Source organism: Delphinus delphis, chromosome 9 (genome assembly GCF_949987515.2).
Source record: "Delphinus delphis chromosome 9, mDelDel1.2, whole genome shotgun sequence".
Taxonomy (NCBI): domain Eukaryota; kingdom Metazoa; phylum Chordata; class Mammalia; order Artiodactyla; family Delphinidae; genus Delphinus; species Delphinus delphis.
This window is the reverse complement of record NC_082691.1, coordinates 106,784,816-106,801,251: the sequence shown is the minus strand read 5'-3', so window position 1 is coordinate 106,801,251 and position 16,436 is coordinate 106,784,816. Positions and strand designations below refer to the sequence as shown.

Below are 16,436 nucleotides of genomic sequence, written 5' to 3'. Positions count from 1 at the left end.
TGAGGGGGCTGACGCGTCAGGAAATGGTACCTCGGCCTCCCTCCTCCTGTGCTCCTTCTTGCCCACGCTGCTTCGGCGCTTCTCCTCGTCCACATGGAAGCCTTCTTTATGGCGTTTTTCTTTATGCCTTTCTTCCCCTTCCTTGTCAGAGAATGAATTGCTTTTTTCTTTTGAATACTTCTCTCTTTTCTCCCTTGTGCTGCTTTTTTCTCGATGTTTCTTTTCTCTGTCTGGCTCTTTCTGCTTCCTGTGTCGTCTTTCACCTTCTTCCTTATAAAGCCAATACTTGAGAGGATTGTCTTTGCTGTCACCGTACTGCAACTTTGGACGTGACATTGAAAAACACATGAGCGTATAAAACAGACGCCTGCTGTCTTACATACACATTACAGCAAACACAGGGGAAGACACAGAGCTCCCCTGGCTCTCACTCCCCTGTCCTGCCGCGGGCACCTTCCCATACTCACCTGGTGATGGGAAAGGAAACCGCGCAGACACCCCCCCCCCGACACACACACACACACACACACACACACACACACACACACACACACGACAACAGACAGCGCAGCCAGCAGCCTCACCCTAAGGAGGAGCATCGTCCCAATTCCTCTGCATGGCGGACACCCTTCCCTTCCTGCCGCCCTCTCCTTGACTCCCCCGCGTCCTGAGCGCTACCAACACGCAAGGCCCTCCTGACAGAGCCATGTGACTTGTCTGGAAGGACATCCGCTTTCGTGGGCGCACACTGCGCCTCTCTTCATGGCACACAGCTCACATGTCTGCCCCCACCCGCAGGGAGATGGTTCAGCCATCCCTGCATCCCCCAAGCCTCCAGGGATGTCCAGGGACCACGGGTGCCGAGGCCACAAGGCAGCGATCTGCGAGCTTACACAGTGGGTCATGAGCGCCCGGTTCGGGGAGCATCACCACCATGTCTCAGCAGGACCCAAACTGAACCGTCCTTCTCCGTTCACTCAGGGCCTCCTCCGCCTCTGTTCCCCGTGGTTCCATCCCCTCCAGCCCCCACCCGCTCTGCTCATGGCCACCAGGATAACCTTCCCAAAGAGAAACGTGGAGAAGCTCCTCAGGTGTGAAGCTAGATTCCTGCACACCCATCACAGACTGAATTCGAAGGGAGTTAAAGATTTACCATTAAAAAATTATGAGGACCCAGAACAAAACACAGGCAACTCCTTACATGACACCAGCGTGGGGAAGAGGGCTCTCCAAGCATCACAACAACAACAGAAATAAGGAAAGACAGACCTGACTACTTCATAACTTTAAACTTACTTATAAAAACAACGATTGCACAGTAGAACAAACAGAACACTGACATATATAACTAGCAGAGAGTTCATCTTTAAAGTACTCTTAAAGTTAACAATACACCCCACTAGACAAGTATGCAGACATACACAGGTAGTAACTAATAATAGGACAATAAACCCTTTTATAAAATGCCCTTTGGGGACTTCCCTGGTGGTCCAGTGGATAAGACTCTGTGCTCCCACTGCAGGGGGCCCAGGTTCGATCCCTGGTCGGGGAAATAGATCTCACATGCATGCCGCAACTAAGAGTTACATGCCACAACTAAGGAGCCAGCGAGCCACAGCTAAGGAGCCTACCTGCCGCAACTAAGACCCAGCACAACCAAATAAATAAATAAAAATAAGTATTTTTTAAAAATACCCTCTGCTTCTGAATCAAATTAGCAAATGTTAAAAATTATGATAATGCCCAGTTGCTGCTTAGGACATGGGGAATCACACTCTGATGTATGAACAATTACAGTCTAATGTAAAACAAATGGGGTAACACTTACTTTGATCTAGCAAGTTCACTTCCAGAAATTAATCATAAGGAAATAATTATGAATAAATGCAAAAAGTTTATACCATGGATGTCTTTACCAAAGACATTTAGAAGCAACGTAAGTATCCAAAAAAAAGCAGATGTGTCCAGAAAACATCATTGAATACTGTATTATGCAGGTATTAAAATACTATAGACAGATATGACAGCTTAGAAAAAATGCTCGAAATGTATCAAAACAGTTATAAAACAGTAAAAATCCAACTTAAGAAAATAAAGTTTCTATGTACATATCCAAACACATACACTTATATGAACATATGTACATAAACCTATAGGGCATATAGCTAAACATTATCAGTAATTATCTCTGTTTTTTATTTTTTCTCTTATTATTATTTGCATTTTGTAAATTTTCCAAGATAACCAAGGTTTACTCTTGGAATTGGAGAAACACACTTGCCTGTGAGAACTTAGTGCCTGAGAACTGTCTTAGGTCTTAGATTCCGTTTTACAGTATTTTCCAGAAGCCCTCTAACGCCTGTGCCTGAGCGCCCTGAGCTTTGCAGCTGGAGCCCCTCCCAGGCCTCGCCCTGCGTACCTTTCTTTCTCGGTATCTTCTTTCTCTCTCCTCATCTCCTCTCTCAGAGTCTTCATCTCTCCGTTCCCCCTCTGCAATTCTTGCTTTACTTACTACAAAAATAAAACGGACTTTTAACATTCTCAAACTTTAGCACAGCAAAAATATCTTCTAACATCCTGCTGCAGTCTTTACCGTAGATATCACACAGTAACACATATGAAAACATATTCTTTAATTAAAACACATTCTCCAATCTCAAGAATGGAAAGTTCTAGAATCTAAACTTAAAATGGAATAAAGAAGAAGGAAACCTGGAAAGCATGTCAGAGGAACGCCTGGGAACCCGAGAGGAGCCCCGGCCCAAACACAGGCCTTTGGGGCTCCTGCCCTGGACTGAGATGCTCAGGGAAGCAAAGTCCAGTCCGGCTGGGCAGACTGCTTCATTCATCTGCAGGGAAAAGGCGGCTTCGGATGACTGGGGGATTGCCCCCCGCCCCGGGTCTCCCACAGCCCTGCTGCCTGGGGTACATGGATGCAGGAGGCCCTGTGATGCAGGTGGGTGCACCCACCCCACCCCATGATCTCTCCCTGCCATGGGGGAGCCCAATAGAGCCACCTCAGTCACTGGTGACGCCTGCAGCCCCGTTCAATAGTGAAAAACTAGACTTTCATTTTTGAATTTGCACCAAGTTATTAGGCTTAAAACTAAAAGAATCCACATTTTTAAAGGTGAGGACAAAATTCAACATACAGAGATCATCGAAACAAAGTTCATTCACTCCAGAAGTATTCACCAGGGGCTTCCCTGGTGGCGCAGTGGTTAAGAATATGCCTGCCAATGCAGGGGACACGGGTTCAAGCCCCGGTCCAGGAAGATTCCATATGCCACGGAGCACCTAAGCCCGTGTGCCACAACTACTGAGCCTGCGCTCTAGAGCCTGCGAGCCACAATTACTGAGCCCAAGTGCCACAACTACTGAAGCCCGCACACCTAGAGCCTGTGCTCTGCAACAAGAGAAGCCACCGCAATGAGAAGCCCACGCACCGCAACGAAGAGTAGCCCCCGCTTGACGCAACTAAAGAAAGCCTGCGCGCAGCAACGAAGACCCAGTGCAGCCATAAGTAAATAAATAAATTTATTAAAAAAACAAAAAAACAAAAGTATTCACCAAACCTGACCACTTTCTAGGAGCCTGGGGTACACAAGATCAAAACAACCGGTGGGGGTCTCCTGGGGGGACACAGGAGTGAAGGGCTGGGTTCGGAGAGACGGGAGAGAAAGAGTGGGGGGTCAGGATGATCGTCAGGATTTCTGACCTAAGGAAGGAAGGGAGGGCCCCGGGGATCCAGGGGAGACACAGAGGAGACGAGGGAAGAGGCACGAAAACAACCAGGGGAGGAGGGAGGACCGTCGGTTGTGCAATGAGTTGTGCAATGAGTTGTGCAATGAGTCTCTCCAGAGCAGTCCACTCAACACTGCACTGAAAATCCAGATCAGGCAGCAGACCAAAGGACTGATCTGAAACCAAAACAGACTGTATTACTAAAAAGTACCGGGCTTCCCTGGGGGCACAATGGTTAGGAGTCCACCTGCCAGTGCAGGGGACACAGGTTCCAGCCCTGGTCCAGGAAGATCCCACATACCGTGGAGCAACTAAGCCTGTGTGCCACAACTACTGAGCCTATACTCTAGAGCCCGTGAGCCACAACTACTGAGCCCGTGCACCACAACTACCGAGCCCACGTGCCACAGCTACTGAAGCCCGCACGCCTAGAGCCCACAAGCCACAACTACTGAGCCCACGTGCCACAACTACTGAGCCCGCATGCCACAACTACTGAAGCCCACGTGCCACAACTGAGCCCACGTGCCACAGCTACTGAGCCCGCGTGCCACAGCTACTGAAGCCTGCACACCTAGAGCCTGCATGCCACAACTACTGAGCCCACGAGCCACAACTACTGAGCCCGCGTGCCACAGCTACTGAGCCTGCGCACCACAGCTACTGAGCCCGCATGCCTAGAGCCCACGAGCCACTACTGAGTCCATGTGCCACAACTACTGAGTCTGTGTGCCACAACTATTGAAGCCCATGTGCCACAACTACTGAAGCCCACGTGCCTAGAGCCCGTGCTCCGCAACAAGAGAAGCCACTACAATGAGAAGCCCATGCAGAGGAACGAAGAGTAGCCACCGCTCGCCGCAACTAGAGAAAGCCTGTGCACAGCAACGAAGACCCAACACAGCCATAACTAAATAAATAAATAAATTTATTTTAAAAATAAAAAATTTAATTAAATTTAAAAATACCAAGAACATCAAAATAATAATCCTACAGAGAGGCAATGGATAGTCAGGTAGTCAGTGTTAAACTTAATTAGAGATAACCCTCTTAACCCCAGCATTCGGCCTGGCAGAGATGCACACTCAGGTCCTCGGGGCCTGAGCCCCTGCACAGGAGGGACACACTCCAACAGGAGCCACAAACCGAGGTCCTAGTCCCATCGTGTTCACAGCCTGAGGATTCTAAGAGTCACCACATGCTCTTCTCATATGTTCCTTTTTTGTTTATGTTGGCTAGTTTGAATTTTTTTATAGGAAGCAGACACTATTTGCATAATAAAAAATAATGAAGATACTTATTTCCATTTTGGGGAGGAAAAAGTTATGTACCTCTACCTTAGAATGCCTAGGAATTTGGACAAATAATATTTAAATACGGCTTAAAGCTGACACTTTTGAGGAATTCTTTTTTATCAAAGAGCATTATTTTTGTTTATTTACAACGTGGATTACGATCTATTGAGGTAATAAACCTAAAATATATTTCAATGGTAAAACTCCAGCAAATCATGAGAAAACTGTTACTCCTTTTGTTCACTGAAATGAGTTTTAAAAAAACCCGAAAGAAAGCTTCCCTGGTGGCGCTGTGGTTGAGAGTCTGCCTGCCAATGCAGGGGACACGGGTTCGAGCCCTGGTCTGGGAGGATCCCACATGCCACGGAGCGACTAGGCCCGTGAGCCACAACTACTGAGCCTGCGCGTCTGGAGCCTGTGCTCCACAACAAGAGAGGCCAAGATAGTGAGGCCCGCGCACTGCGATGAAGAGTGGCCCCCGCTTGCCACAACTAGAGAAAGCCCTCACACAGAAACGAAGACCCAACACAGCAAAAAAAAAAAAAAATTAATTAATTAATTAATTAACTCCTACCCCCAACATCTTCTAAAAAAAAAAAAACCCGAAAGAAAAGAGTGCAAAGAGCACACGCGAGCACCACCGGGGCCTCCCACTTCACAGTCAAAGCCGAGACCTTCATAAAAACCAGGAGAGAAAACAAGCGGGGAGGGGCCACCTCCAAGGAGGAAAGTGCCCCCGAGTCACAGACCTGCCCGCCTGTGCTCGGGCCTGTCTCGGTCCCTGTCGCGGTCGCGGTCGCCGCCCAGCCGGCTGCGGTGCGCGGCCACCTGCCGCAGCTCCGCCGGCCGCGCCCGGCCCCTCTTGCGCTCCTTCGCTCGGCCGTGGGGCTTCTCCGCGTCCCGCTCCTGGTGCTTCTCCTGTGGCCGGCCCCTGTCCTTCCTGCTGTCCCGCGGCTTGTCCCTGTCCCTGTCCCCGCGCGGGCGCCCCCCGGCAGCCTGGCCGTCCCTCTCGGCCGCGCTCTCTCTGTACTCGGCGTCACGGTCTGCGGCGCTGGGTCTGCGCTCTTTGCGGTCCGCCCGGTCCGCCTCTGACTCCCTCCGCGGCTTCCTGGCTCTGGGCCTCGTCTCTTCCGTGGGACTGGCTGATCGAGCGGCCTGCGCGAGAGAAGGACAACGGGGCTCTGAACCCAGGCTCATACTCACTGAAGGGCCCTAAGAAGCGCTGGCGTCAACTGCTCCCCATCCCGGCACGACGGGCCGGGACGCAGACTCTGGAACCCGCAGAAGCGGGCTCAGCTTGGCAGCCCGTGCTTGGCGAGGCGCCCACTTACAGGGACGTCCCCGTGTGCTGGCAGATCAAACCTAAAGCGCTACGTGAGTCAGAAAGAAAAGAAAGGGGCGCTGAGGCTGTGCGGGAAAGTCTCCAGGACACTATCCGCCGGGGGCCCCCCTCAAGGAACAAGGACCCTTGTCGGAAACTCTCAGGAGGTCTTTTGTTTGGCCATGCTGCGCAGCATGCGGGATCTTAGTTCCATGACCAGGATCGAACCCGAGCCCCCCGCACTGGAAGCATGGAGTCTGAAACACTGACGGACCACCGGGGAAGCCCCCTCTCAGGAGGTCTTGATCGCAACCCCTCAGCCCCGCACACACATGCACACAGACCACACACGCGCACACGCACTCACACACTCACAAGGCCCGAGCTCTGAACGCTGACAGAAACCCGACTGGTGGAATGCTGGGCCGAACTGGGACGGAAAACCCGATCCAAGAGGGTTCCAGAGCAATTAACCACATGGCTTTATCTCTGAGTCAAACCACCTCTGAAATGAGCCACGTGGAAGCAAAGTTGTGCAGAGCTGAGAACCCGGTAACACTGTGCACGATTACCATCCAGGGTCCAAACAGACCCCAACTCAAGTCTGTTCTCCCAAATCTTTAAAATGTATTACCCAAAGGTGTTTTCTGAGCTCATCTTCTTTCCAAGTATCATCTTTGGTTCTTCTCTAAAAAGAAAAGTATAGAGTTAGAATTTTTAAAGTGTAAAATATCTAATTTTTTATGCTCCAGTGAGCTGATTTTTCATCAGACCATTTTAGTCAATGGCAATCCTCGGTATGCCAGAAATTACTGTCTATCTACAAGAATAAAAGGCAATACGAACACCGATTTTTTAAAATTACCCACAAATGATCACAGGCTACTTCATATTCATGCTGCTCCGAGGCTCGGGCCCACCACAGGCACCCAGCCCCACCTCCCCTCGGCGGACTCAGGGCGGACTCCTCGGTGGGATCTGTGCCGGGCAGGTGCCTCTTCAGGTGCTAAGAGCACACAAGCCCACAACCAGGGGCTCCAGCCACGTGCACGGGGTGATAAGTAACAAAAGCCACCAAGGATGTTTTCCCATAGAGAACAAGGTAAATCTACCCTGTCTACCTCATTTCCCTTTGAGACACTCTGCCTTATACAGGGCGATTTGGTGTGTTTAAAATTTAAAGCAAATGGAGTACAAGTGAAAATGAAAACATATTCACGGATCAGCCACCAAAAATTTTCCTGTTGTTGTGAAAATGAGGGAAGCAGAAAAAAATTCACAACAGCTCATAAACACTCTAAGGAGAAATAAATAAAAAACAACCAGGCCAAGAATCTACCAAAGCACAACCAGAAAGTACATCGTGCCCTGCTGTCACTGGAACACGTATTCTTTTCTGATAAATCGGTCGATTTAGCAAAAGGGGTCCACGGTAAGACATGGTGAAGATGGTCAGCGGCAGTTAGCATAGCTATAACCTGCAGCTGCTGAACTTTAAAATGTTTTCTCTCTCAAGTTAACGGCTCTTTAGAGAGGTTTAATACTCGACCTTTTCCAAACAAATGGGCCAAACCGACGGAGAGCATATGCGCTGCTTGTGGAGCGGGTAGCCTCTGTGACGAGTGTGTGGGAAACGGGCTCTTAACGGCTGTGATTGCATTACTGAGGCCAACAGAGTAAAAACACCTGAAGGCAACAGATCACCAAAGACCCCAGGGCTTCCCGCCGCCTCTTCCGTTTTCACCAACAAAACCCAGCTTCGGGCTTTACTTCATCCTGAAGCTTTTCTTTCTTTCCTTTCTTTCTTCTCTTGTAAATTTTTAAAGCTGTAAAATGACACAGAGCTCCTCGTGCCCAACACAGCCCCATTTGTCACATGTATCCCCAGAAACTCCACGCACAGCCCGTGTATGTGAGACCACAGCACTTCAGACCAGGAGCCCCCCTGCCCCGTGCCCTCCACTCAGCCAGGGTCCTGCCCTGTGAGGCAGGCAGGCAAGTAAATTAAAACTGACGCTCCAAGAAGGCAGGCAGCATTTCCTCCTGCGAGAGGAAGAAACCCCACCCTGAAAACAAAAGAAAACCCCAGGAGAGCTGCCTGAACAGCAGACCCTCCAACCTCCTTGTCTAAGGGTAACCTAAATACAGACATACCCTCCTACTTACCTCTACATACAGATATGTGCGTGTTCACACTGCTCGATGCCCTTCCTGATGCAACCACACTACATAGCTCTACAGCGGACACTGCCTATACAATCACCGCATGATAACTGATGACAGACTGACATTATAATGCAGTGATCCCAGTTCAGGCAAACAAAAGCGGTGGCCATTGAGGATCTGGTCTCAGACACGTACCTGCGCCACTGAGAACCTGAACTTGTCCTGAGCTGCGCCAGATCCAAGAACACTACCAGTCATCAGAACAGCGCCTGCCAGCTGCGAGGACCCCAGCCAAGCCCTCACTTCTTCCAAGCGCCAACGATCATTCTTGACAAACAGCTCATGGAGCTAACCGTTTTGCCTTTATAAGCCGCCCTCACTTTGCAGTTCAAGAGCTTGAATCTGTGTCTCCCGGGCTGCAGTCATAACAAACGCCAAATAAACACGTTTTTATCTCAATCAAGTCTCCATTTCTAAAATTTTGGTTAACACAACGTTTAAAACATCCTATAAACAAATCACAGAAAACTTAAGTTATGGAATAACTTATGAAAATGTAGAGAGATTGGTTCAAGATGGCAGAGTAGAAGGACGTGCTCTCACTCCTGCTTGCGAGAACACCGGAATCACAACAAACTGCTGAACAATCATTGACAGGAAGAAACTGGAACTCACCAAAAAAGATACCCCACATCCAAATACAAAGGAGAGGCCACAAAGAGACAGTAGGAGGGGCGAAATCACAATAAAATCAAATCCCATAACTGCTGGGTGGGTGACTCACAAACTGGAGAACACTTATACCACAGAAGTCCACCCACTGGATTGAAGGTTCTGAACCACACGTCAGGCTTCCAAACCTGGGGGTCCGGCAACGGGAGGAGGAATTCCTAGAGAATCAGACTTTGAAGGCTAGCGGGATTTGACTGCAGGACTTCGACAGGACTGGGGGAAACAGAGACTCCACCCTTGGAGGGTACACACAAAGTAGTGTGCGCATCGGGACCCAGGGGAAGGAGCAGGGACCCCATAGGAGACTGAACCAGACCTACCTGCTAGTGTTGGAGGGTCTCCTGCACAGACAGGGGGTGGCTGTGGCTCACCATGGGACACTGGCAGCAGAAATTCTGGGAAGTACTCCCTGGCGTGAGCCCTCCCAGAGTCCGCCATTAGCCCCACCAAAGAGCCCGGGTAGGCTCCAGTGTTGGGTCGCCTTAGGCCAAACACCAAAAGGGAGGGGACAGCCCCACCCATCAGCAGACAAGCCCATTAAAGTTTTACTGAGCTCTGCCCACCAGAGCAACAGTCAGCTCTACCACCACCAGTCCCCTCCCGTCAGGAAACTTGCACAAGCCTCTTAGATAGCCTGATCCACCAGAGGGCAGGCAGCAGAAGCAAGAACTACAATCCTGCAGCCTGTGGAACAAAAACCCCATTCACAGAAATATACAAAAGATGAAAAGGCAGAGGGCTATGTACCAGATGAAGGAACAAGATAAAAAACCCAGAAAAACAACTAAATGAAGTGGAGATAGGCAACCTTCCAGAAAAAGAATTCAGAATAATGATAGTGAAGATGATCCAGGACCGAAAAAGAATGGAGGCAAAGATAGAGAAGATGCAAGAAATGTTTAACAAAGATCTAGAAGAATTAAAGAACAAACAAACAGAGATGAACAATACAGTAACTGAAAAAGAAAATACACTATAAGGAATCAATAGCACAATAACTGAGGCAGAAGAATGGATAAGTGACCTGCAAGACAGAATGGTGGAATTCACTGCTGTGGAACAGAATAAAGAAAAAAGAATGAAAAGAAATGAAGACAGCCTAAGAGACCTCTGGGACAACATTAAATGCAACAACATTAGCATTATAGGGGTCCCAGAAGGAGAAAAGAGAGAGAAAGGACCCGAGAAAATATTTGAAGAGATTATAGTTGAAAACTTCCCTAACATGGGAAAGGAAATAGCCACCCAAGTCGAGGAAGCACAGAGAGTCTCATACAGGATAAACTAAAGGAGAAACATGCCAAGACACATAAAAATCAAACTGGCAAAAATTAAAGACAAAGAAAACAAATTGAAAGCAGCAAGGGTAAAATGACAAATAACATACAAGGGAACTCCCATAAGATTAACGGCTGATTTCTCAGCAGAAACTCTACGAGCCAGAAGGGAGTGGCATGATATACTTAAAGCATGAAAGGGAAGAACCTACAACCAAGATTACTCTACCCAGCTAGGATTTCATTCAGATTCGATGGAGAAATCAAAAGCTTTACAGACAAGCAAAAGCTAAGACAATTCACCACCACCAAACCAGCTCTACAACAAATGCTAAAGGAACTTCTCTAAGTGGGAAACACACGAGAAGAAAAGGACCTACGAAAACAAACCCAAAACATTAAGAAAATAGTCACAGGAACATACATATCGATAATTACCTTAAACATGAATGGATTAAATGCTCCAACCAAAAGACACAGGCTTGCTGAATGGATACAAAAACAAGACTCATATATGTGGTGTCTACAAGAGACCCACCTCAGACCTAGGGACACATACAGACTGAAAGCGAGGGGATGGAAAAAGATATTCCATGCAAATGGAAATCAAAAGAAAGCTGGAGTAGCTATACTCATATCAGAAAAAATAGACTTTAAAATAAAGAATGTTACAAGAGACAAGGAAGGACACTACATAATGATCAAGGGATCAATCCAAGAAGAAGATATAACAATTATAAACATATATGCACCCAACATAGGAGCACCTCAATACATAAGGCAACTGCTAACAGCTATAAAAGAGGAAATTGACAGTAACACAATAATAATGGGGGACTTTAACACCTCACTTACACCAATGGACAGATCATCCAAACAGAAAATTAATAAGAAACACAAGCTTTAAATGACACGATAGACTAGATAGATTTAATTGATATTTATAAGACATTCCATCCAAAAACGGCAGATTACACCTTCTTCTCAAGTGCACACGGAACATTCTCCAGGATAGATCACATCTTGGGTCACAAACCAAGCCTCAGTAAATTTAAGAAAATTGAAATCATATCAAGCATCTTTTCTGACCACAACACTATGAGATAAGAAATGAATTACAGGGAAAAAAACGTAAAAAACACAGACACATGGAGACTAAACAATATGTTACTAAATAACCAAGAGATCACTGAAGAAATCGAAGAGGAAATCAAAAAATACCTAAGGACAAATGACAATGAAAACACGATGATCCAAAACCTATGGGATGCGGCAAAAGCAGTTCTAAGCGGGAAGTTTATAGCTATACAATCCTACCTCAAGAAATAAGAAAAAACTCAAATAAACAACCTAACCTTACACCTAAAGGAACTAGAGAAAGAAGAACAAACAAAACCCAAAATTAGCAGAAGGAAAGAAATCATAAAGATCAGACCAGAAATAAATGAAATAGAAACAAAGAAAGCAATAGCAAGAATCAATAAAACTAAAAGCTGGTTCCTTGAGAAGATAAGGAAAATTGATAAACCATTAGGCCGACTCATCAAGAAAAAGAAGGAGAGGACTCAAATCAATAAAATTAGAAATGAAAAAGGAGAAGTTACAATAGACACCTCAGAAATACAAAGCATCCTAAGAGACTACTACAAGCAACTCTATGCAAATAAAATGGACAACCTGGAAGAAATGGACAAATTCTTAGAAAGGTATAACCTTCCAAGACTGAACCAAAAAGAAACAGAAAATATGAACAGACCAATCACAAGTAATGAAATTGAAACTGTGATTAAAAATCTTCCAACAAACAAAAGTCCAGGACCAGATGGCTTCACAGATGAATTCTATCAAACATTTAGAGAACAGCTAACACCCATCCTTCTCAGACTCTTCCAAAAAATTGCAGAGGAAGGAACACTCCCAAACTCATTCTATGAGGCCACCATCACCCTGATACCAAAACCAGACAAAGATACTACAAAAAAAGAAAATTACATGGGCTTCCCTGGTGGCACAGTGGTTGAGAGTCCGCCTGCCAATGCAGGGGACGCCGGTTCGTGCCCCGGTCCGGGAGGATCCCACATGCCGTGGAGCGGCTGGGCCCGTGAGCTGTGGTCGCTGAGCCTGCGCGTCCGGAGCCTGTGCTCCGCAATGGGAGAGGCCATGGCAGTGGGAGGCCCACGTACCGCAAAAAAAAAAAAAAAAAAAAAGAAAATTACAGACCAATATCACTGATGAATATAGATGCAAAAATCCTCAACAAAATACTAGCAAACAGAATCCAACAGCACGTTAAAAGGATCATACACCATGATTAAGTGGGATTCATACCAGGGATGCAAGGATTCTACAATATATGCAAATCAATCAATGTGATACACCATATTAACAAGTTGAAGAATAAAAACCATATGATCATCTCAATAGATGCAGAAAAAGCTTTTGACAAAATTCAACACCCATTTATGATAAAAACTCTCCAGAAAGTGGGCATAGAGGGAACCTACCTCAACATAATAAAGGCCATATATGACAAACCCACAGCAAATATCATTCTCAATGGTGAAAAACTGAAAGCATTTCCTCTAAGATCAGGAACAAGACAAGGATGTCAGCTCTCACCACTATTATTCAACATAGCTTTGGAAGTCCTAGCCATGGCAATCAGAGAAGAAAAAGAAATAAAAGGAATACAAATTGGAAAAGAAGAAGTAAAACTGTCACTGTTTGCAGATGACATGACACCATACACAGAGAATCCTGAAGATGACACCAGAAAACTACTAGAACTATTCAATGAATTTGGTAAATTTGCAGGATACAAAATTAATGCACAGAAATCTCTTGCATTCCTATATACTAATAATGAAAAATCTGAAAGAGAAATTAAGGAAACACTCCCATTTACCACTGCAACAAAAAGAATAAAATATCTAGGAATAAACCTACCTAAGACAAAAGACCTGTATGCAGAAAACTATAAGACACTGAGGAAAGAAATTAAAGATGATACAAACAGATGGAGAGATACACCATGTTCTTGGATTGGAAGAATCAATATTGTGAAAATCACTATACTACCCAAAGCAATCTACAGATTCAATGCAATCCCTATCAAATTACCAACAGCCTTTTTTACACAACTAGAACAAAAAATCTTAAAATCTGTATTGAGACAAAAAAGACCCTGAATAGCCAATGCAATCTTGAGGGAAAAAAAAGGAGCTGGAGGAATCAGACTCCCTGACTTCAGACTATACTACAAAGCTACAGTAATCAAGTCAATATGGTACTGGCACAAAAACAGAAATACAGATCAATGGAACAAGATAGAAAGCCCAGAGATAAACCCAGGCACCTATGGTCAACTAATCTATGACAAAGAAGGCAAGGATATACAATGGAGAAAAGGCAGTCTCTTCAATAAGTGGTGCTGGGAAAACTGGACAGCTACATGTAAAAGAATGAAATTAGAACACTCCCTAACACCATACATAAAAATAAACTCAAAATGTATTAGATACCTAAATGTAAGACCGGGCACTATAAAACTCTTAGAGGAAAACATAGGAAGAACACTCTTTGACATAAACTAGAGCAAGATCTTTTTTGATCCACCTCCTACAGTAATGGAAATAAAAACAAAACTAAACAAATGGGACCTAATGAAACTTAAAAGCTTTTGCACAGCAAAGGAAACCATAAACAAGACGAAAAGACAACCCTCAGAATGGGAGAAAACACTTGCAAATGAAGCAAGGGACAAAGGATTAATCTCCAAAATATATAAACAGCTCATGCAGCTCAATATTAAAAGAACAAACAACCCAATCCAAAAATGGGCAGAAGACCTAAACAGACATTTCTCCAAAGAAGACATACAGATGGCCAAGAAGCACATGAAAAGCTGCTCCACATGACTAATTATTAGAGAAATGCAAATCAAACCTACAGTGAGGTATCACCTCACACCAGTTAGAATGGGCATCATCAGAAAATCTACAAACAACAAATGCTGCAGAGAGTGTGGAGAAAAGGGAACCCTCTTGTACTGCTGGTGGGAATGTAAATTTATACAGCCACTATGGAGAACAGTGTGGAGGTTCCTTAAAAAACTAAAAACAGTATTACCATATTGACCCAGCAATCCCACTACTGGGCATATACACTGAGAAAACCATAATTCAAAAAGACACATGCCCCCTAGTGTTCATTGCAGCACTGTTTACAATAGCCAGGACCTGGAAGCAACCTGTGTCCATCAACAGATAAATAGATAAAGAAAATGTGGTATATATATACAATGGAATATTACCCAGCCATAAAAAGGAACGAAATTGAGTCAGGTGTAGAGACGTGGATGGATCTAGAGACTGCCATACAGAGTAAAGTAAGTCAGAAAGAGAAAAATAAATATCGTATATTAACGCATATATATGTAACCTAGAAAAATGGTACAGATGAACTGGTTTACAGGGCAGAAATTGAGACACAGAAGTAGAGAACAAACATACAGACACCAAGGGGGGAGAGCGGCCGGGGGGTGGTGGTGGGATGAATGGGAGATTGGTATTGACATGTATACACTGATGTGTATAAAATGGATGACTACTGGTAACTGACTACACTGCGGAACTGAATGAATAAGCATTTTCAGAACTCTAATGGAAAACTGATGAATTCATAAAAGTCCTAACAAAAGATCAAGATAAAAAAAATTAATTACATGGGACTGAGCGAACTGATGAGGATGATTATAATTTTTGTTACTTTCTGTTTGAATACAAAAAAAAAATCCCACAAGGACTCAGAGGCAAAAAATATACAAATCAATTTTCACTGCAAAGTAAAGGAGCTGCGGGCTTCCCTGGTGGCGCAGTGGTTGAGAGTCTGCCTGCAGATGCAGGGCAAACGGGTTCGTGCCCCGGTCCGGGAAGATCCCACAGGCCGCGGAGCGGCTGGGCCCGTGAGCCATGGCCGCTGAGCCTGCGCGTCCAGAGCCTGTGCTCCGCAACGGGAGAGGCCACAGCGGTGAGAGGCCCGCGTACCACACACAAAAAAAATAAGTAAAGGAGCTGTTACAGTGGAGGATTCCTGGACTGAATATCAATATTAGGACACAGTGTGAGTGTGTTTCGTGTTTGGTAATTGCAATCATTGTTGCTTTTGTTGTGGTCATCCAGTTACAATGCTTGGTGTCAGTTTATTTGTCTCTTGTAAAAATAAAATACAGTGTGTGTGTGTGTGTGTGTGTGTGAAAAAAAAATAAAATGAATGACTACTAAGAACCTGCTGTATAAAAAAATAAATAAAATAAAATTCAAAAAAAGGAAAGAAAATGTAAGGGGCCGGTGTAGAAGATGACAGCGGTCAGGAAGTTTGTGAGCTTAAAAATAAATGGAGGGCAGCCAAGGCACTAACTTCCTAATCCATATTATTAACATTATAAAAGTGGATGATAGAAAAAAAATGGAATAGGAGGGAAGGTACGAAGAAATGCATGCAAACTAAATTCCTCGTCTTTTAGCGGGAATCCACAGACAAGCGGAACGACTACAGTTCACAGTTAGTGAGTTAATAACACCATTCTAAGCACTTTTATTTGTAGAACCTCATCCAATCCTACTAGTACTGTCCCTATTTATTCGCTGGGAAATAGACACGTCGGTAACTTTCCCACGGTCGCACGCGCAGCCAGAATTCCAGTCCCGGCCCTGGTGCGACCTCCGCCCGCGAGCAGGTGGACGGTCCCGGCGGGGACGGGTCTCCCCGCGCGGCGTTCACACTCACCTTCCCGGGCTCCATCGCCGCGCGCAGGACCGGGCGGCCACGCTGCCCTCAGCAGGGCCAGGCCCCGGGAGGAGACGCCCCGGCACCCGCACCCTTGGCCGGGCCGGCGTCCCG

At 45.8% G+C, this 16,436-nt stretch overlaps 1 protein-coding gene across 2 annotated transcripts in view; it reads right to left on the bottom strand.

The window, feature by feature from the left end:
- Nucleotides 1–16,436, bottom strand: part of DYNC2I1 (dynein 2 intermediate chain 1) — a 44,039-nt gene extending 27,603 nt beyond the window's left edge. For both annotated transcript variants that reach the window (XM_060021210.1, XM_060021211.1), the window contains exons 1-5: nucleotides 16,323–16,436; nucleotides 6,995–7,048; nucleotides 5,789–6,194; nucleotides 2,420–2,511; nucleotides 31–321 (exon numbers count right to left, since the gene is read on the bottom strand). In XM_060021210.1, coding sequence (XP_059877193.1) covers nucleotides 31–321; nucleotides 2,420–2,511; nucleotides 5,789–6,194; nucleotides 6,995–7,048; nucleotides 16,323–16,337 — 858 coding nt within the window. In that variant the 5' untranslated portion in view covers nucleotides 16,338–16,436. The remainder of the gene's footprint in view (nucleotides 1–30; nucleotides 322–2,419; nucleotides 2,512–5,788; nucleotides 6,195–6,994; nucleotides 7,049–16,322) is intronic.